A 21,957-nucleotide genomic window follows, 5' to 3' on the forward strand; every position below is an offset into this window, starting at 1 on the left:
GTACTTTTAACGCAAGTGCAGTTACGTTTTTTAACGTGGTCAACACCGGAAACGCATATTAATGCCCCCCGTAAACAGGGTCTTAAGCAAAATATGACATATGCTGTTAGGCACTTTGCAACTTCCGCAAGTGTGAGCTGCTGTCTTTACTTCCTCCCGGACTTGGCTGCAGCCTGACGGTATTCATTCATGTCCGCTACCAACTGCATGCGTGATGTTGCCCTCCAAATACACCAATTGGACACGAGCTTTTTGGTTTTTATGCATTTCAAGCTTGTCGTTAACATTTAAAGTCTGCGTCTATGATAACTGCTTAGTAATGAATTACTGATTGTTCTACGGTGGCGCAGTGGGAATGCCAGTTCTATTAAACTCCTCCCTCACATAGCATGCTAACAAAACAGACGCGCCTTCTTAGAAGAGGGAGGGATTTTGAGCATACTATTTAAAACTGCCCCGCCCAAAAGAGAAACAAAATTAGAATAACTCCGGCCTCTTTCCGGTATAGGGGTGGGCTTTTAAACATCAATCAAAAATGCCCCGCCCCAATGGAATGTCTAAATCTGAATAATCGCGTATTCAGAGGTCTAATTTCCATGTAACACCGGAAATCATTAATATCTCTGCGCACCGAGGCTGGAAGCTTGGACTGTAAGTGTGCATTGGCAGTGCTGGGGTAACGTTGTTGACGGAAAATGGTCTCGACGAAGTGAGTGTTGTGCAGTTGCAATGATGCTTGTGCCGTAGTTCGTGTTAATTGAACATAAAGCTTATTGAAGTGTCCGTCCCTACGGTGCCAAACCGAAGCTCTACTTTAGAAATGCTAGAGAACACGAAGAGTATAGCACGTGAATATTGCCGACTGAGCCCGCTTTCCTATGTGACCGTTTGGAGCTTTCCTGACGAATCCTTGGAAAATTTCCATTCAGAATAAAAAAGCAACAATTTGCAAGCATCGTATGGCAAGCCAAATTATCATTCAGAGATATCTTTAAAACATTTAAAGATATCTTGAACACATTTCTTGCCATAAGCATCGCTTGTACTCTGAGGTGTACGAGACACCGTCAGTATCCTGCCGGTTTGGCTAGTTGGTGGCTCCAGTTTGAGTGAATGTGCCTTGCGATGGAGTGCCGCCGGACAAGGGTTTGCATAAGTTACGGCATCATCGGTGATTATTAAGTTAACATGGGTTAAGTGGAAACAAGCGCAACTTTTTAGCGTGTTAAATTTGAAATAAGCAAAATGGTACTTTGTCATTTGTGTCTCATTTTAGTGCTGAATGCTTTTCAGATGCAGCTTTTATGTTTGTACCGCTTTTTACAGGGATCACTTTATAAGAATACGAAACAATTGTGGAAACTATGGGGGACCCCCAAGAAAGGTTTCTCTTGTTGATTCCAAGCAGCATTGGTGGCGCTAATGTCCAACCTTTTCGAAGCACTTGTTTTTGTTTTGTTCTATTTTGATAGATTTAGCGAGGGTGCCATTCGGTGGTTAGATCTGCTGCCTCTCAACTCGGTGGACTAAGGTTTAGTTTAGTTTGGATACTCCTTTGCAGTATGGCAGGGGTGTCCAACTCCGGTTTAACCATCTTCTTAATTAGTGAGCCACTTTTGCTGCTGATTAACTTTTAATAGCCCAGTTTTGAAGGATGCATTCCTCTGAATTGATTTATTTCTTCATTAAATGGCAGCCAAACAGAAGTGAGATGAGAAACGAGCCAAGAGATAACCAGCTTTAACGTCAGACCCCAGCCAATTTCACTCCAACCAGTTTCTGTGTGGAGTTTGCACTTTGTTCTATTGACTGACTGGGATTTTGGTTTATTCTGATTTTTTTACAAATCATTGATAACCCTAGTTTGGTCAATTATGATACCACTGGACAATGGAGATTTTGCCTCCTGAACACTTTTGGGTGCATCTTATGGGTTTTGGTCTGCTGACCTCAATAATCACCTTTAAATTTTCGTATCATGTACCGTTTTATTGCAATTACTTATTTTTGCAATGTTCTCATGTAAGTGTACTGTACAGCAACAACTGGAACTGGCTGATGTAAACATTGTGACACTGCCAGTTAAAATGCAGCTCAGATACACCCAAGTCCTGTTATTTCATTTGATAACATGACAGCCGTGCTAAAAGTGTCTCATTAAATTAAAAAGAACTGGCCGCTTTGTAAAGGCAGAAAAGTGTGACACATAATCGACTTGTTGACACAGCAGAGAGATTTTTGCCTCGTTGCCTTGTCTTCATGTAAAACTTGGACTGATGAAAAATTTTGTGAAAGCAATGCACGAGGAAGGTGGAGGATTTCTATATCTGAGACAGACGTTTCCACAAATAACTGATGCTAAGACCAAGGATGGCATTTTTTATTTTTTGGTCCACAAATTAGAAAAGTCATCTCTGACTGGTGGTTTAAAGATCTGCTAGTTAGGCCAGAGGAAATTGTGTAGGAGGCATTTTAATTTAAGGAAGTTGTTGAATTTTCTTGTCGGCTACTTGACAACAAGCATACAAAACAATGAAGTGCAACATGTCGCTGAAGTTTCCCATCCTTCATTCACACTTGGATGTCTAATCTTGGTGCAGTCAGTGATGAACGTGGTGAAAGGTTTCACCAGACTGTTGCAATGATGGACATGCAGGATCAGGGCAAGTGGAGTCCATCAGTGCTGGCCGAGTATTGTTGGACACTTAAATGAGAAGCAACAGATGCCGAGTACAAACGAAAATCGGCAGCAGAACATTTTTCACTTGTTTAAACTAGTGCAACGCGTCAACACCGCTAAGAGTTCAAACTCGTCCAATTCAATAAACGTTTATTGTAATGTTTTTCCAAATTACAAAGTGATGCAGTCAGCTTGATATTAGATTTGTGCTCGCTGTGAAGCTGCCTATCATAAAATCTATTAAAACATTTCAAAAATTGGTTTAGGGTATTCGCCTCATCCATATTCCCTTGTAGCACCAGAGCCCTGGATTGCCTGAGTCCAGTAATTGTATGGAATGTTAAGATGGTTTTGGCACCTACTCAAGGACCGTAGTGGAAACGATCCGTGTGAACATAAGAGCTTGCAATACTGAAGCATGAAGTATCTTACAATGTCTACAGTTAAAGCTAAGTTAGATCCTGTGAAGGTTTGAGGAGATGCAACACTGAAAGGCCGGTATTGTGATGTTATGGTGAAGGCACCAGACCTTGAAACCCAAGGCTGCAGATTTAATGTCGGCCTCTTAACTATAGGGTCCTGGCAGCATGAAGCTGGCACTAGTTCTTGACAGGGCACACTCATGTGCACAGATACACGCGCACACACTGTGCTAGTTCAGAGTGTCAATTGAGCGTAATGTGGGTGGGTGTAGGATGTTGCCCTCTGAGAAGTTTCCATGTGGGTACGGGGACAACGCACAGATGGTACACAGCCAGTGATTCGGTCTAAGATAAAACCCAATGTAGAGAGCAAAGAACCTTGCATAGTGGAGTGTAAAAAGAGTGATTTCCAGCATATAAGTTGATCAGTGTTGTGTATGCCTTTATTTGTAAGCAAGACAAGCCAAACATAATATGAGATAGCGTTTCAGGATGTTTTACTTTATTGTGCTTCAATGTCTTCCTAACCACGTGGGACTGACTCATTATCTGAAATTTATGCCATTGGGGATGAAGCAGGAATCAGACTGGTTTGGCTTGGCAAAGGTGACTGTGCTTGGGCTTACATAAGCCTTTACGTCATCCTCTGCAGGACGACCGCACAATGCCAGACTGGCAGGAACAGGCTACAGCTAAACAAAGTAACAGGGGGATGAATTGTTCCAGAGTGTTTTCATTGGTGAATGGCCCAGGAGGAGATAGGCAGACTAATGCTAAAACAGGATGGGATTAACCATGGGAATTGCCTGCACCCATCGGTTTAGAGTGCAGGCACTGATGCAGCGTGTTTCAGCATCCACCACATGAACCCTGACATAAGGGAGATTCATTTCAGGAACAGGACCACCACAACTAAGTATAACTATATGCGTTCAGACAAATGAGCTGATCAGAGAGGAGATTCAAACTTAAGAGTCACTACCAAAAGTGTCAAGTAAAGCAAGGTAACGTCTGTCAGGATGCTGGCACGCATACCGGATGTGCTACTGATCTTCATCTGCTTCACAGAACTACAGGAAAATCTGCTTTGTGAATTGCTATACTAGCTGTCTGGATAATGTTTAAAGATAGATAGATAGATACTGTATTAATCCCAAGGGGAACTTCACATAATCCAGCAGCAGTATACTGATACAAAGAAACAATATTAAAAAGGTAAAAAGATAAAGTCATATACGGAGCTGCTGGAAAGGCTGCCACTCAGATGCGGCGCCGGAAATGATAATACTGACAACTTCTTAAGCTTTCCCACTTGCATGTTTGCTCTATTCTGCCACCAGCGGCGGGGAACCAAGTTCCTCCTCCTGCTGGGTCAGACAGGGGTGAGAGGGACGCTCCCAACAGATGAGCTACAGTTACTGTTGCACCTGAGTGAAGTCTGATGGAGCGACTAACAGAAGGTAGTAGACCATATTCCTGGGAGCCAGAGCATTGCAGTCGTGAACGGCGTATCTCAAATGGCTGGCAAATGTAAGAACAGGCAAACGAGTAGCAATAGAGGTGTGACATATAACTGTAGGGTCTATTTTGAACTGGGGTTTATGTTTTTAGGAGAGGCTGCCACAAAATCTGTCCATGAGAAACTCCCTGCACTCCGAAACTGTGAGGCAGCCTTGCCAAGGAATTGGCACACCGATTATTTAACTTTGCAAAACACAAATTAAGGGCCACCCTTAAAGATTATTCACTTATTTGTATTGGTATCAGTAATTTCCATGTAAATATGAATTAATATATATACACAAACACTATGGGCTGAATGCACTCTAGAATGACTTTAAAGCAAGAAAATTACAAAGCGAAAATGTCTGAGTTGGTGGTCCCAGTCCCAGTATACAGACATGTTGCTGTTGGTATAAAGGAGTCCCAGCAGTGTTTCTTAACACACGTGTGCTGAATGATTTGTTCAAGTGTTAGTGTATGTATGTGTTAGTACTCAGTTCTAAATGAGAATAGTGGCCATTAGCTGATTTGTTAAGCTATACACTTAAATAAAAAAAAGATCTTTAAACTTTGTTCTGCTAAAATATAACATAAATGGAATGCTACTAATTATAATTTGTGAATTGAAAATTACAAATCTATGCAAAGCAGTAACATTTCCATTTTATTTTTTTTAAAGTTCACTTGTTACATAATATTCATTCATTCATCATCATCATCGACTGCATAAAATGTTTTTAAAAAGTATAATATTCAGTTTGTCGGTATCTATATTGAAATTCATTAGTAATGTAAAACATCCAACTAAATAAGATGTATTTCCGTTTCAGTTAGTAACCTCTTGCAATGGTTCCTGTTGTCGTCGTTCATGGGGGAGCAGGTACAGCTTTAACATGTGAAGAACTTTGCAAACTCGGAGTCCAGGAAGCAGCACTTGCTGGGTACCATGTCCTTCAGCAAGGGGGCAGCGCTCTTGATGCAGCAGAAGCAGCCGTGATTCACCTGGAAAACAATCCGATCTATAACGCTGGTAATTACCTGCTGGTCATTTGTTGTATTGATTTGTACTCTTCTCTTTTATTAATAACTAGCTACGTTAAAGAACAGCTGATAGAACAGATGTAAAAATATTAGATAACTCTTGCCGCACGCGTGCCTTCAGCGCCTTTCCTTAGTATCCTTGTGTGCCTGAACCTCTCTTGACCGGCATTCATTCTCATGGACACTTACCTGTAAAGTCTGCTACTCAAGCTTTGCAAATTGAGACTCCTTGCTTGAATCCTATTTGCATTTATGCTTCTTGTCTTTAAAAGTAACTCTCAGTGTGCCTCCCAAGCCTTTGGTTCTCCTACTTGTGTGTCTGAAACTCACACTTCCTCTTTTGATTGGGTTACCAAACCCAAACTGACCAATCAGGTTGTTCATAGGGACCAGACACACACACAGGCCTTAACATTTTAATATGTAGTAGATATTGCTTTTGATTTAAAAGATAGAAATGTGATATACTGTCTGTATACTTAGTTCTTCAAGTTTTTTTCCTGGTGTAATATAGAGGCGCTATATAGGCACCTGACCCGACACAGGTGGACACGGAGGCATGTATAAAATGAAAACCTTTACTTTCTTTTCAGCCGTGGGGCACGTCTTCCCCGTGTCCCACAGCCCAACACAGTCCCAAAGCACAACAGAGACCCACAACACAGTTCTCTCTTTTTCTTCTACCATCACTCCTCCTCAAGCTTAGTCCTTCTCCTCCCGAACCTGGCTCTCGAGTGGTGGTTTCTGGCTCCCTTTTATCAGGTACCCGGAAGTGCTCCAGGTGGTTGATTGCTGGTCTCCAGCTGCACTTCCAGGTGTGGCGAAACCAGTGCCCAAAAGGGACCAGCCGCTTCTGTTGCAGCACCCCCTTGCGGCGCCTGCCGAACCTCATAGAGCTGCACAGAACTCCAACCATCATGAAGCCCTGGGGGAGTCGGAGGCACCGTTGCAACCCAGGGTTGCTGCCACCTAGTGTCCAGGCTGAGATACTGGGCTTACCATCCTTGTCCCCTTGGCAGATGTGGTGAAGGGGCGTCCCAGCCATCTGTCACACTGGTCAATACCTTATTGCCTTATTAATGTGACATTCAATAAACATCAAGCTCCCCTCTCACCATTTTTTGTTTGCACTGAAAATATACTAATGCTTTACCTGTAGGCTGTGGTTCTGCTTTGAATGAGTTGAAGGATGTGGAAATGGATGCCCTTATAGTTGATGGAAGAACGCTGGATTGTGGAGCCGTTGCTGCAGTCAGAAGAATTGCAAATCCCATTACACTCTCCAGACTTGTAATGGAAAAGGTATGAAAACACAAAGGTATGAGTAGTTGAGTAATACTTGTTTTGAGTTAGTGATGTAAGGTTGGAATGTTATATTTATACTAGACATTAAGCCCGTTAAAATAACGGGCGCTAGAACAGTAGTGCATAAACATTAGTAGGAACAGTCTATATTAAATGGCAAGGGACCTTGTATGTGGCTGTAATATGCGTCACTGTATTGTGTGCCTTTAATTTTCTCTCTCAGTAATACTGGTTTGTATTTCCATAAAATACCTGTAATTTTGTCTGACTCAAAATTGACTACAGTGGAACCTCGGTTCATGACCATAATCCATTCCAGACTGTATGAACTGTATGTAAATATATATTTTTTTAAGTTTTTAAGCACAAATATAGTTACCTATACCATAGAAAGCACAGCGTAATAGTAAACTAAATGTAAAAACATTGAATAACACTAAGAAAACCTTGAACAACAGAGAAAACTAACACTGCAAGAATTTGCGCTATAGCCTTACGACCCGCTCGCTAAAAACACTTTTTTTTTAATGAGTTTTAAGCACAGGGGAAAAAATGAACATTTGAAAAATCTGTAATTTAATAAACAACCAAGAAAAGTAACATTGCAACAATGGACGCGCGCGCCTGTGTGTGTGTGTCTCTCTTGCGGGCCTGCGTGTGTGTCTCTCGCGTGTGTGTCTCTCGCCTGTGTGTGTGTGTGTGTCTGTCTGTCGGTCGGTCGGTCGGTCGGTCACGCCTGTTTGTCTCACGTATGCGTGTGTGTGACTCGTGTGTGTGTCTGTCTCGCGCGCACCTTTGTGTGTGTGTCTATCTCTCTCTCTGCACAGGGAATGCACAGGAAGAGACTGAACACGTGCTGTGTGGCCCCGCACATGCGCACTTCTCCAGAAGACGCACACACGGACTGTGTGCGCCTGTGTGTGTGTGTGTGTGTGTGTGTGTGTGTTTGTGAGACACACACGCGTGCCTGTGTGATAGAGAGAGAGAGAGAGAGAGTGAGTGTGAGAGAGAGAGAGAGAGAGAGAGACACTCACGCGTGCCTGCCTGCCTGCGAGCAAGACTCGCGCCTGCCTGCCTGGCGCTTGTCTGTCTGTCTGTGTGTGTGTGTGTGTGTGTGTGTGTGTGTGTGTGTGAGAGTGAGACTTGCGCCTGCCTGCCTGCCCGTGTGTGTGTGTGTGTGTGTGTGTGTGTGTGTGTGTGTGTGTGTGTGAGTGAGTGAGTGAGTCTCGCGCCTGCCTGTGTGTGTGTGAGTGAGACTCGCGCCTGCCTGAGAGAGAGAGAGAGAGACACAGACAGACAGACAGACAGTCGCGCCTGCCTGCCTGCCTGCCTGTGTGTGTGTGTGAGTGTGAGAGAGAGACACACGTGTGCCAGTGTGTGAGAGAGAGAGCGAGACTTGCGCCTGTCTGCCTGCCTGCCTGCCTGCCTGCCTGTCTGTGTGTGTGTCTGTGTGTGTGAGAGTGAGACTCGCGCCTGCCTGCCTGCGTGTGTGTGTGTGTGTGAGTGAGTGAGTGAGTGAGACTCGCACCTGCCTGTGTGTGTGTGAGTGAGACTCGCGCCTGCCTGTGAGAGAGAGAGAGAGAGAGACTCGCGCATGCCTGCCTGTGTGTGTGTGTGTGTGTGTGTGTGTGTGACTCGTGTGCGCCTGTGTGTGTGTGTGACTCGTGTGCGCCTGTGTGTGTGTGTGTGTGACTCACGCGCGCCTGTGTGTGTGTGTGTGCGTGACTTGCGCGCCTGTGTGTGTGTGTGACTTGCGCGCCTGTGTGTGTGTGTGAGCGTGACTCTCCCGCGCCTGTGTGTGTTTGTGACTCGTGCGCGCCTGTGTGTGTGTGTGTGTGTGTGTGTGCGTGACTCGTGCGCGCCTGTGTGTGTTTGTGCGTGACTCTCCCGCGCCTGTGTGTGTGCGTGACTCGCGTGCGCCTGTGTGTGTGTGTGCGTGACTCGCGCACGCCTGTATGTGTATCTCTCTGCACAGGGAATGCACAGGAAGAGACTGAACACGTGCTGTGTGGCCCCGCGCATGCACACTTCACACAAGACACACACACACACGGACACTGGACGCACCCAAGGGTTTTATTCAAGAGGATGCTGTATACCCTGAATTTAAGAGTAATAGTTATGCTGTTAAATGTAGATAGTGTACTTCATGTATGTAAAGCAACTTGCAGCACTCCAGCAACCTGGGAAGGTGGACGTTACTTTTTATTTATTTTTTCTTCTTATTGGCCTGGTGCAGCACAGTTTCTGGTGTGGGTCTGATGTAATTGTGGTCAAGAAACATTGTTTAGCTCTTTCAGTACTGATTTAGCTAATAAAACAAAGAATATAATACTAACAGTGTGAATCAATGCATACATTTACTTTGGTTGGTTTGTTGGTTTACACCCAAATTAATAATACATGACTAAATGTCTATTTTATTATATTCCGGTTCTTCTAATTCCTTTTGGGTTGAGCCATCACCCTTGAAATGTCTGTGTTTACAACAAATATCCAATCTGGTTGTTCACAGGATATCTGTTGATTTCTTTGTCATCTCTTAGTCATCTTTCAGTGCATTATGTGTATCACGTCTTTGTCTGTATTTTTTCACCTGACCATTTTCTGGTGTCCTGATATGCCGGAACAGGTTTCTGACATTTATTAACCCATTATGCTATTTCTTTAAGATAAATTCTATTTTACCCTAAACTCATTCTTCCACAGGCACTTTATGGTTCTTTACTGGGTTGTGTGGTTCTTTGTAGAACTATTGCTTCACAAAGCACCATTTGATTCTGGGATAGGTTCTTTGTGCTTTGAAAATCTTTGTAATATGTCGAAACAAAGCAAAAAATCTTTAATGTATAGTAGGCTGTGTAGCACACTAACAAATTTTAAAAAACCTAGACTTTACTTGTGTGATTGTATGCAGCAAGAGTCGTTTAAAAAATCATGAGTCATTGGTATTTCACAAATCTGTTACCATGTAATTATGGTTATTCACTGTATAGAGCCTGTTACAGATCAAAATAAATACAGGTTCTGTCTGGAACCTTCAAGTGGCTGTATGTTTTGGGAAACATAATGGTTCCCCTTGCTCTGAGGAACTACTCCGCTCCTTTATTTTTTAAGAGTGTTTGTCCATCCAGTTTCTGACCAGTTCAGCGCTGCACATCATACTATTAGCCCAAGTGGAGACTCAAACCCACAAATTTATAGTTGAGAAGCAGCAGCCCTAACTACTGTGGTAATCCGTAGTGACCACCAGCATGCCTCTCGTTTGATGAAGCCCAGTAGTCAACTTGCCTCCCAGAGATCTATGTCTGTTTAGGCGCGTCAGCTACACTTGCATCAAAATAAGAACTGGATAAGTTAGAGTCTAATTCAGCAATAACGTGCAATAAATAGATAAATAAATAATACACACGGAGTATTTTACATTGTGTATTCGCTTAGCTCTGTTGCCAGATGCCGGTGCCCTTCTAGACATTGTTTACGCTACTTGCATGCACGCAGGGATTTGACGTCAACGAGTCTAACAGTCTTCCTGGCAAAGAGGGTCTACCTTTGGCGTAATCGTGAGTTTTATCGACATTTACGGCTTTTTTTCGCCCTCAGTCCAGAATGTCGACTTTAGTCAACATCTGCGCTTAAACCGTTGTGTTGACAAAAGTCGTCATCCACCCTAAAAGGCTTAAAATTAACTTTATGAGAGTGTGGAATTTCTTTTCTTATGCATTTGCCTCATGCTGAATCCTGACATGCCATAGGAACCTGGAAAGAGATGGCTACATTGTGTAAATATTTTCTTTCGTTGTCTCATTGTGTGAGAGCTCTTGTAAATACATTTTTGTGTACTGATGTGCTAGAGGGGTGAGGTCATATTTCTGAGAATCCCCAAAAAAAATGATACTGTCAGTGCCTTCCTTTGCTTCCCAAAAATAGGCCTCACCCTAGGCAGCCTGACCCCAAACTGAACAGGTAGGCTTTGGCCCACGCAGACCAAAAAAGAAAAAAAATGGAAAATCTGGCTGCACAGTTAAAAAATAATTTAAACGTTCCAAAGTAGCCTATATGTAAAAATGCTTCTTTATGGAACGGAAATGATAAACCTCTGGGTAGACAGACACATCCAGCAAATGAATCTTTATAAATGAAGAATTTATTTTAAATCGGCCAAAGTAGAATACAAAATGACAAAGAAACAAAAACGTATGCCTGGAAAGGCAACCCACAATTAACAATTCCAAGCCACATTCCAGAAGTCAGTAACCAAAAAAAAAACAAAACAAAAGCAATAAAACCAGAACCAGAAAACACAAAATGTCTTTTTCATTTCGAGTATTGAACGACAATGAGGTATCAACTCCCCGAGGCCAGTCCTTCAATCGGGTCATCGAGTGGCCCTGCCTCTTAGGGTTCCACCCACAAAACTCAAAGAACACAGGAAAACATGACATACATACAGAGAGAGAGAGTGAGGTTGGGAGCATGTGTTGAGAGCGCGTTGCCTCACCCACTGCACGACAAACCACCTGGATTGGGACCTGAGTGCAGCAGGTGACACCTCAGCACAACACTAGAATGGTATGAGATTTTTTACAGAGGCTGGAGTGCCAGTCCTGCCACCAACCCCCAAGTTTTCCTTGTAAGTTGGAGGACCTGCTTGCAGGACTGGCTGCAGGTTAACATGATACCCAGGATGAAGCAATTGCACTTCTCTACCCTTCACCCTTCTGTCATTTATGGGATTTGAACTGGCAACCTTCCGATTGCTGCCACAGATCCCTAGCCTCAGAGCCACCACTCTGCCCTACATACAGGCAGTAGGTAATAAATAAATAAACAGAACAATATTAACAAGGAAATACATAAATACCTAACACAGGGTCTGAAAAAATAGTACTTTACTACAAACGGACAGTTCAAAAAAGGAACATAAGTTAGGCAACCCACCCTGGTTAAAACATGACATCCATTCCATGGTCAGGATATTTAAACTAAAGAATACCTGACCACGTTTTAGTACTGACTCAGAGCTAATGACAGTCACAAGTACAGGAAACAAAACAGTTGCAGTATAAATACTAATAAGGTACCTGTTAGAATATAAGTGTCAAATTTGGACCCTGGAGGGTCTCAGTGACAGCAGGTTTTTCCGTATTCCAGACATTTTCTAGATTAATAACCATTTACTGCTGCTTATGGAACAGACTTCTTTGTCTTAATTTTAAAGGTATTTTTTGTATTTTTTTCAAGTGAAAATGCTCTTGTCACTTCACCTCCACTTGACATAAATCTCCCTCTGCAGGCTTTGTAGATGACAGCACATAAAATAATGGGTTAAAAGGAGGTGCTGATTAGGAAAAGAATAATCCTATGAAGCACACATCCATCTGTTGCTACACTCCATGAGTTAACATAACTGCTGAAGAAACAGAACTTCAGAAGCCAAAGTGCGATTATAAATGGAGTAGAGCCTGGCAAAGGGCAAGTTGTCGTAACTCCAGTCATGGTGATCGCTGTGAACAGACAAACAAGCAAGAATCACAGCCTTTCCTTGACAAATTACTATCAGGATTTCGTGATTAAATGTATTAATTATGAATAATTTTTGTTATTATAAACATGCCCCACACGTTTAGAAGGCATAAATTGAAACCTTGACCGGTTCAAAATTGACAAATCCGGTTAAGTTTTAAGGCTTATCTGTAGAATGGGATCCTGGTACCCGTTAGCTTCATTGTAAAACACACGGGCCGACTAGTTATTATTTTTTTTTTTTAAATGTATAAAATATCTTTTAACCCTAAAGCGCCTCTGTATTGGGGCTGGTTTTGCTTTAGACGTGCTCTGTCTCTGGGTATGTCAGAGGACTGGGACTGTGTGAAGTGGGTTTTAGCCTCACTTGGGGAGGCAAAAGGGAGGGTGGGGGTTAAGGGGGGAGAGAAAGAGAGCAGGCTTGATCTATACCTAATCTATCATCTCAATCTTTATAATTATAACTATCAACGTAATAATAAGCTGCATGGCAACAACTCTTGGGGAAATAGGAAATTAAGACCTAAACTATCTCACTTCCAGTTAAGACTATAAAATGACATCAAAAACTCAGAATCAGTGTCTCCATGATGGGACAGTTAACTTCGTAAGCTGGAATGTCAAAGGCCTGAATCACGAATTAAAGAGAAAGAAAGTACTTCTCACCTAACAGGTCTAAATGCTAAAATAGTATTTTTACAGGAAACCCACTTACTAAGCAAAGATCAGTTCCGGCTGCAAAAAGACTGGACTGGCCAAATGTTCCATTCTAGTTTTACGAAGAAAACTAGAGGTGTGGGAATTCTCATACATAGAACAGTACCATTTGTAGCATCAGATGTAGTATTGGATCCTGAAGGGAGATATGTAATGGTCATGGGAGACTTATCTAACTGTAAAATGATTTTGATAAATGTTTATGCACCTAATGTTGATGATAAGGAATTTATACAAAATTTATTTGCATCCATTCCCAATCTGAACACTCATAAAGTTATAATGGCTGGGGACTTTAATTGTGTTCTAAATCCACTTTTAGATAGGACTTCCTCCACAGGGGCGGCATCTAACACGCAAAGATAATTACAAAGTTTATAACTGATCACAACTTATCAGATCCCTGGAGGTTTTTAAACCCAAATTCAAGAACATATTCTTTCTACTCACCAGTACATCATTGCTACTCAAGGATTGATTACTTCTTTATAGACAATAACTTCTTGCCTAAGATTAAATCTTGTAAATACGATGCTATTGTTATTTCGGACCATGCACCTATGATCTTGGAGCTGAAATTACTAAGCCCCATACACTCACCCGCAGATGGGCTCAACCGCTTCTATTAGCTGACGAGAATTGTACTGAATTTATATCCAAACAAATCAAATTCTTTCTAGAGACAAATACATCCCCTGAGATCTCTGCAGGAATACTCTGGGAAACTCTTAAGGCCTTCTTAAGAGGACAGATTATCTCATATCTTTCCCACAGAAATAAATCCGAAGCCAAGAAAGTAGCAGAGATAAAAGCGAAATTACTAAAATAGATGAAGAACATGCCAGACTACCAAGCGAGACTCTACATAGAGGAGGCAGGCTCTACATTCAGAATTAAACCTCTTGACAACTAAAGAAACTGAACAACTAATTTACAAATCCAGACATCATTATATGAACATGGAGAAAGCTAATAAGCTTTTAGCTCAACAAATTCACAAGCAAGAAGTGCATAGCGCAATCTCGTAATCACTAACGAACGGAGATAAAATCATGAACACAAAAATATAATGCACACTTTCAGAGACTACTATAAATCCCTATATACTACTGAGTTTAAAGAAGACAATACACAATCTAATGCATTTCTGGATACATTACAGATACCACAAATAGACGCTTTTAGTGTGGAGGAACTTGATAAACCTCTGGCATTATCAGAATTACTAGATGCTATAAAGTCACTCCAAGGTGGAAAAGCAGCAGGCCCTGATGGCTACCCTGCAGAGTTTTACAAGAAATTCTCCGCTCAGCTAGCTCCCTCCTATTAGCAACATTTACAGAAGCCAGAGATAACCAATCTCTTCCACAAACCTTTCGCCAAGCACTAATCACTGTCTTTCCAAAACAAAATAAGGACTTATTACAATGTGCATCATACAGACCAATTTCACTTCTGAATAACGACGTTAAAATACTCTCTAAAATCATAGCTAGAAGGATGGAGAAAGTGCTCCCTCGTAATATCACAAGACCAAACTGGATTTATTAGGGGCCGACACTTATCTTCAAATCTTGACGCCTGTTTAATGTAATATACTCACCAACTAAATCAAACACCCCAGAAATATTATTATCATTGGATGCAGAAAAAGCATTGACATGATTGAATGGAAATACCTCTTACTACATTGGAGAAGTTTGGGTTTGGCCCGAACATTTGTGCATGGATTAAATTACTGTATACTAACCCAGAAGCTTCAGTTTGCATCAATAACATTTGCTCAGACTACTTTAAACTAGAGCGTGGCACTAGACAAGGATGCCCTTGTCACCACTGCTGTTTGCAATTGCCATTGAACCACTGGCAATACATTGTCGAAATACTGATCAGATAAAGGGGATTAGCAGAGAAGGACTGGAACAGAAAATCTCATTATATGCAGATGACATGGTACTGTATATATCGGACCCAGAAAATTCTGTGCCTGCAGTCTTAGCAGCACTCACAGAATTTCAAAAGATCTCTGGTCTCAGAATTAATCTGAATAAAAGTGTACTCTTTCCAGTGAATTCTCAAGCATATAATATTAGATTAGACACCCTACCTTTTATCATTGCAGAACAGTTTAAATACCTAGGGTAAACATCACAAGTAAACATAAAGCTCTTTATCAACAAAATTTGCGTCTGCATGGAAAAAATTAAACAAGACTTGCATAGATGGTCAACCCTTCATCTCACACTAGCTGGAAGAATTAACACTGTTAAGATGAATATTCTTCCTAAGCTCCTTTTTATTTCAAAACATCCAATATACATTAATAAATCATTCTTTAAGCAATTAGATTCAACAATAACCTCATTTATTTGGAATTCAAAACATCCACGCATCAAAAGAGCGACCCTACAAAGACAAAAGGCAGAAGGGCATGGCTCTACCTAACTTCCAGTTTTATTACTGGGCAGCAAATATACAGGCGATAAGAACCTGGACACAAATAGAAGAACATACACAGGCTTGGACGCAATAGAAGGAAAATCCTGAAGGACTTCTTTGTATTCCTTGCTCTGTGCTCCAATAAACACGTTATCGGCAATACACTAATAACCCAATTGTGCTCCACTCACTTAGAATCTGGAACCAATGTAGAAAGCATTTTAAGACGGAGAAGCTTCTATCTGTGGCACCCTGCAAGAGAACCACCTCTTTCAACCTTCACAAACATATGCAGTTTTAATATCTGGAAAAATTTGGAATTAACTTGCTTAGAGATCTTTATATAGACAACGTCTTTGCATCCTATGAACAATTACATTCCAAATTTAACATTCCAGCTACACATTTCTTTCACTATCTTCAAATCAGGAACTTTGTTAAACAGAACCTTCCAGATTTTCCTCATCTTGCACCCTCATCCATGCTGGAAAAATATTGCTCAATCTCAAGGACTTAGACTCCATCTCTACAATATATAAAATCATTTTACAATCCCTTCCTTTCAAAGATCCAAGAGGACACTGGGAAAAGATCTCTCAATTAATATATCAGAATAAGGAGTGGAAAGTAGCAATGCAGAGAATTCACTCGAGCTCCATATGCGCAAAGCATACAATTATACAACTCAAAATTATATATCGAGCACATCTGTCTCGACTAAAACTCTCAAAATGTTTCCAGGGCATGATCCAACCTGCGAACGTTGCAACCAAGTCCCAGCCTCACTAAGTCACATGTTCTGGGCCTGCACCAAATTAACATTATTCTGGACAAAATTTTTAATTACCTTCAGACAGCCTTGGACTCGCAATCCCTCCTAACCCATTAACAGCTGTGTTTGGGGTTCTACCAGAGGGGCTTAAAGTGGAGAAAGACAAACAAATTGTGATTGCATTCACTACACAGTTGGCACGCAGACTCATTCTGATAAACTGGAAGAACCCAAACTCTCCTCTTTTAAGTCAGTGGGAAACTGATGTGTTATATTATTTGAAATTGGAAAAAATCAAATACTCAGTTAGAGGATCTGTACAGACTTTTTTCAAAACATGGCAGGATCTAATCAGTAATATTTTAAAATAAGTTTAGAAAGCACAGAGAATGTATTCATTTAGGTATGTTTACAAGCCTTAAATTTTACGCGTTTGGCTTGCTCTCTCTCTCAGGGTGGGGATCGATCTGTTCTTAACTTAATTTTTCTTTTTGTGAAAACTTGATTGCTTTGTATGGATTGCAATAAAATGAATAAAAAAAATAATAAAAATAAACATATAAAATATGGTTCGCTTTAGAATGCAGTTTAATGTGGCAAGTTAATACATAACATTATTGTGAAGAATTAAGTTTGACCTGAAAAATGCCTTTCTTATCCTTTAATTGACTTGCTTTTTAAGATTTAGAACTCTTAAGTGTTCCTTTTAGCTAAACAGCAGTGAGATTTGAAATGAGCTAACAGTTTTGGAATTACCTGATGTGACAGAATAAGAGCACAAAGAAGCCTTAGAATTAAATAATGTGTGTGTCTTAAACAGCAAAATGTGTCTTCTAATTAAGAAATTGTTTGGAGTGAACATGGCGGCCTTCCAGTTACAATACATATCAATTAAAATAAATGGAATATACTGTACTTGTTTTGCTTTAGCAGCACTAATAGGTTAATAATAAAGAAAGTAACAGGAACAAAATCCTGCAGCCACTGCAGTCCTCCAGTATTAAAATGTCTGGCATTAAGTGGTAAAATGTGAAATGTAAAACTGATTTGTGTCAAGAATAAATGGAACACTTCAGAACCCAAAGATCACATCTCAATTTGAGATTAATCTGAAGCCATCATCTAACGAAAACAGAGACCATTATTTTGCAGTGTAAAAGCTAATGTCACTGCCATGCTCCAACTTTACTTTTTCACTTCATATGCTGTCATATGTCATAGGTTGGAGTAAGAAGTATGTTTAGTTTTAGTAGACACAAACCTGACCATGACAGGGGAAACTCGACCATGTCCAGAGCTGTGCTGTTGAGATTGATGACGTATGATGACAGAACAGAATGTTGACCTTTGATGTGGCAGGAATGTGCCGCTGTGCCACCTATAAAGGTTTTTTTTTTGGAAGTTCCTTCATGTGCTTAAATGTCTGGTTTGAAACCAATCATACAGATCAAATGGGTCCTGCTAGCATGCTTACCAACCTGTAGAAGTGAATATTAAAATATGTTAACCTAAATTAGACATTGAAGAAATAAAAAAAAAAAAAAATGACAATAGGATTTTACTTTCATTTATTTGTCTATTTTTTGTTTTGTTTTTACTTGTGCTGACAGACAAACCATGTGTGTCTTGCTGGAGAAGGTGCATCCAAATTTGCAAAAGCAATGGGTATAAAAGAAGTATCGGAGGAGTCCCTAAGAACTGAATATTCCATAAAGATGTGGGAAAAAACCAGGCATTTTAATGAAGGTTCTGATCAAAGTGAAGAGTATGTAACTTTTTATGAGCTTTTTACTTTTTATTTTATTACAGTAAGATAGTTGCTTTGAATTTAACTTGTATGAGAGTAATGAAGTTAAAAATCAGTGGAAACGTACAAAAGCAATGGCCCCTACCCCTGACAAACCCTACATCAGAACCCCAACAGTCAGGATTTCAAGTTAATGCACGTATTACTTGTGCTTTTTTTTGTTTTTTTTTTTAAGGGCACAGCGCTTGAAAGCTTTGCAGTGAATGAAGATTCAGTGTTGCATACCGTTTGCTAGTCCATGGTGTTTACATTGAATTTATTTTACTTTCAATTTTATGTAAATAGCTAGTTTGATAACCATCATAACTGACTGGTAAAAACAAAATAAAACATAAATTTACTGGGATTTTAAATGGCAAAACCAACTACAGGCAGCGAGTAGCTATGCCCATGCTGCAGCCTCATGGGCGTCTAACTGATATGCCCCCAAAACAATTTTGGCATCACCCAACAAAGCTTGTTCACGATGTTCACATTATTTCTACAAAGTAACACCAAGTTGAGTTTTAAAGGTCCGCAATGTACTAATGACTGACCCAGTCCTTGGTGACTTATTCCTGGAGTTCTTTGTGTGAATTTGACCTTTAACCAGTTGCACCCATGTCCTTTTAAAATTTACAGCTCAGATGCACCGTAGGTAGTTGCTCTCTTAGGTTTGAATAATTCAGTCATGTCACCTCTTAATATTCATTTGCATAAATTTAAATGGTTCATCTCCTTCTGTCTTCCTTCACTGCTCATGCCTCACAGCTCTGCGGTCAGCCTGGTCGCTTTTCTCTGGACTTTTAGTGCTACTGATTTTTTTTTTTTTTTTGGTAATATGGAAACTAAAACAGCCCACAGGACTACTCCAGGTGAGGCTTCATAAGCATGTTGCATAGCTCTTTTAACACTCATCTCCATTTTCTAGATTCTCAGTCTGTCTAGATTGGTCCTAAATCCATAAATACGAGAGAAAAAAAAAATTTAATTTGTAAGGATTGGTAACACACATATAGATAGGCACCATCTTTTGGTTACTGTTCTTATGAACCTTTGTTACCTGTAAGCCTTCAGACCTGCTCTGGTAGCATTTCACGTTTATTTCCTGTTTAAAGTCAGTTTGCATAAAGTTTACAAAGTTGGTTCTATTAAAAAAAGAGAAGGAATATCATGTTATGCTTTCTGCTTTCTCTTACTGTAGTAAGTCATTCCTAACTAAACTGGAGGGTAAAATCTCAAAAGAATTAGCCATTACAACAGCTGTTCTACAAGGTAGTACATTCACGCGTTTCCTCTTCATCATCATCGTCATCATGGATTTTGTTCTCAAAACACGATGAAGTGCAACACACACACAGTTGAGTATCTGGATTAGTTACCAAGCCATGGCAATCATGTTCATCTGCATCTGTCTTCGACTTAGACTTTGCTGATGATATTACTTTACCTGAAGGAAGCACGGAAAGAGCACAATCCCAGCTTACTGTATGGCAATGGCTGCATTAGCTAAAGAAGTAGATCTTGAAGTCAACATCAAAAAGACAGATGCATACCTTTAAGTCAACATGAAAACACACAGAAGTATAGAACAATCAGCAGTTAAACTCCAACATCAAACCTAACAGGCAATAAATATCATGGTTTGTGTCGCAGTAGGGGGCAGTAGTGCTCCCTTGAACCCTCAGGTACCACGCCAAACACCTGGTAAAATTGCCACAATAATTATCTATATATATAATTCACTAAGGCAAGACAACCATGAAAAGCACGTCGGAAGGGGCGTGGATTCACTAAGTCGCCGACAAGTGAGACACCTATGGCGCACGCAGGAAGGAGCCACGCCCACCAACTCCAAGCCCATTGGATATGATGACAACTCGCAGGGCCACGCCCACCAAGTCGGACGCGAGGACACAGAAAAAGTGGCGTCATTTATATTCGTCTGTCGTGGAGGCCACATGCGGTGCAGGTCAGGTTACTGCCATGTTCATGTCATGCACCTCCGAGCTAGGTTGACTGTTCATAGAGGCATGTTTCTCGCGGAGGTGAATCGCCTCATGGGATCTTTAAAACAATCCTTTACAACTGAGGTTAAAACACAATGAAGTAAGCAGTCTACGAGTTTTTGGTTACAACGCATGACCGCTTGCACCATAGCAAACTGTTTTACACGCTACATACAGCAATTCCCATCCGTGACAAACATGCGTCTTCTTAGATGCTCCTGCAGGAACACGGAAGACTTTTCCTGCCCACCAACACTCCTTTTTCACCGGCCCACATCTACCCTCGCTCTCTAGACATTCACACTGCCTGCCCATGTGCCCGGACGCAAAAACTCACCGACCACCCAGTTAGCCCCTTTCGCCTGTGCTAGGAGTCCACATGCACGCCTAAGCCACGTTGACTTTTCATTATTCTTTTCGGTTTCGACACCAACCGCGTCCACCATGAAAAACCATGCGAAAGGAACAACGAAGCCCCGCCCACAAACTCTACCCCTCCTCCCACGCGCTCAGGAACGCACCTCAGACCACTGCCCGCCAAATCAAACACATACTCACTCGCTTTGGTCTGTGCTGCGGTCCAAACCCAGCTGTGAGCCACGTTGACTATTCTTTTGCCCTCCATGGTTGCCACTTCAAATGTATTTCATGGAAACAACACTTCTTTCAATGTTATAGAAATTCCTGCTTCAGGTAACTGTTTGTTTCTGTCAGTCGGGTTTTTTTGGAGAAATGTCATTGACGAAACTGTTGCTCATAGCAAACTGTTTTACACGCTACATACAGCAATTCGCATCCGCGACAAACATGCGTCTTCTTCGATACTCCTGCACTTTGTACACACCGCCCTCCCACCGTGGTCGGGTGTCTTGGTGGATTATATATAGAAAGGCAGCCAAAACCGCACAAAGCAATGAAAAGTCTACGTGAGTCACAGGTGGGGTTACCACTTTTAATACAAACAAATAAGCAGTCGGCGTCCAAATTCTTAGAGGGACAAGTGGCTTTCAGGCACGTGAGATTGAGCATTAACGGGTCTGTGACGCACTTGTATGTCCGGTACTGCACCGCTACACTGAATGGATCAACGTGTGTCTACCCGGCGTGGGTAAGCTGTTGAACCCCATTCGTGATGGAGACCGTGGCTTGCAATTGTTCCCCACGACGAAATTCCCAGTGCGATGCGGGTCATACGCTCGCACTGATTACGTTCCTGCCCTTTGTAAAGCCCCCCATGGTCGGGTGACTTGGTGGATTATATATAAAAAAGCACCCAGAACCGCAAAGAACAATGAAAACTCAACGTGGAAACCGACTGAGGCGGTGTTTGGAAAATTAACAGTCAACGTGACTCACAGGTGCGTGTGGACTGTACACAGACAGCGACTCAGGTAGGGAGTTGGGGCGGGCACATAAGCGGGCAGTGCGTACTGAACGAGCGCCGTTCAACCCCGTCCTTCGCTTTGGAAGGAGAAAGCGCAACGGCGCTCCTCCGGTTTTCAGTCACGGACAACTTTTCTTGGTGGTTTATTAAATTACGGATTTTTCAAATGTTTATTTTTTCCTCTGTGCTTAAAAATCATATAAAAAGCGGCCTGATTATGCGGCGTATGCTACGCCGCGGGTTGGCTAGTATTTATTATAATAATGTACACCAAGCACCCTCCACTCCACTATATTCATTAATCACAATAACAACAAATAACCAATAATAATCACAATCCTCCACTCCCAGACGCGTTGCCCTCCTACCACCC

At 41.5% G+C, this 21,957-nt stretch overlaps 1 protein-coding gene across 2 annotated transcripts in view; it reads left to right on the forward strand.

Moving 5' to 3' along the window:
* The first annotated feature begins 560 nt into the window (after positions 1–560).
* Positions 561–21,957, forward strand: part of asrgl1 (asparaginase and isoaspartyl peptidase 1) — a 63,455-nt gene continuing 42,058 nt past the window's right edge. The window contains exons 1-4 of one of the 2 annotated variants that reach the window (XM_039738372.1): positions 561–651; positions 5,436–5,635; positions 6,806–6,948; positions 18,016–18,170. In XM_039738372.1, coding sequence (XP_039594306.1) covers positions 5,452–5,635; positions 6,806–6,948; positions 18,016–18,170 — 482 coding nt within the window. In that variant the 5' untranslated portion in view covers positions 561–651; positions 5,436–5,451. Of the gene's footprint in view, positions 710–5,435; positions 5,636–6,805; positions 6,949–18,015; positions 18,171–21,957 lie in introns of both variants that reach the window. The other variant, XM_039738371.1, reaches the window with a different exon arrangement.

This window comes from Polypterus senegalus, chromosome 16 (genome assembly GCF_016835505.1).
Source record: "Polypterus senegalus isolate Bchr_013 chromosome 16, ASM1683550v1, whole genome shotgun sequence".
NCBI classification, from domain to species: Eukaryota; Metazoa; Chordata; class Cladistia; order Polypteriformes; family Polypteridae; genus Polypterus; species Polypterus senegalus.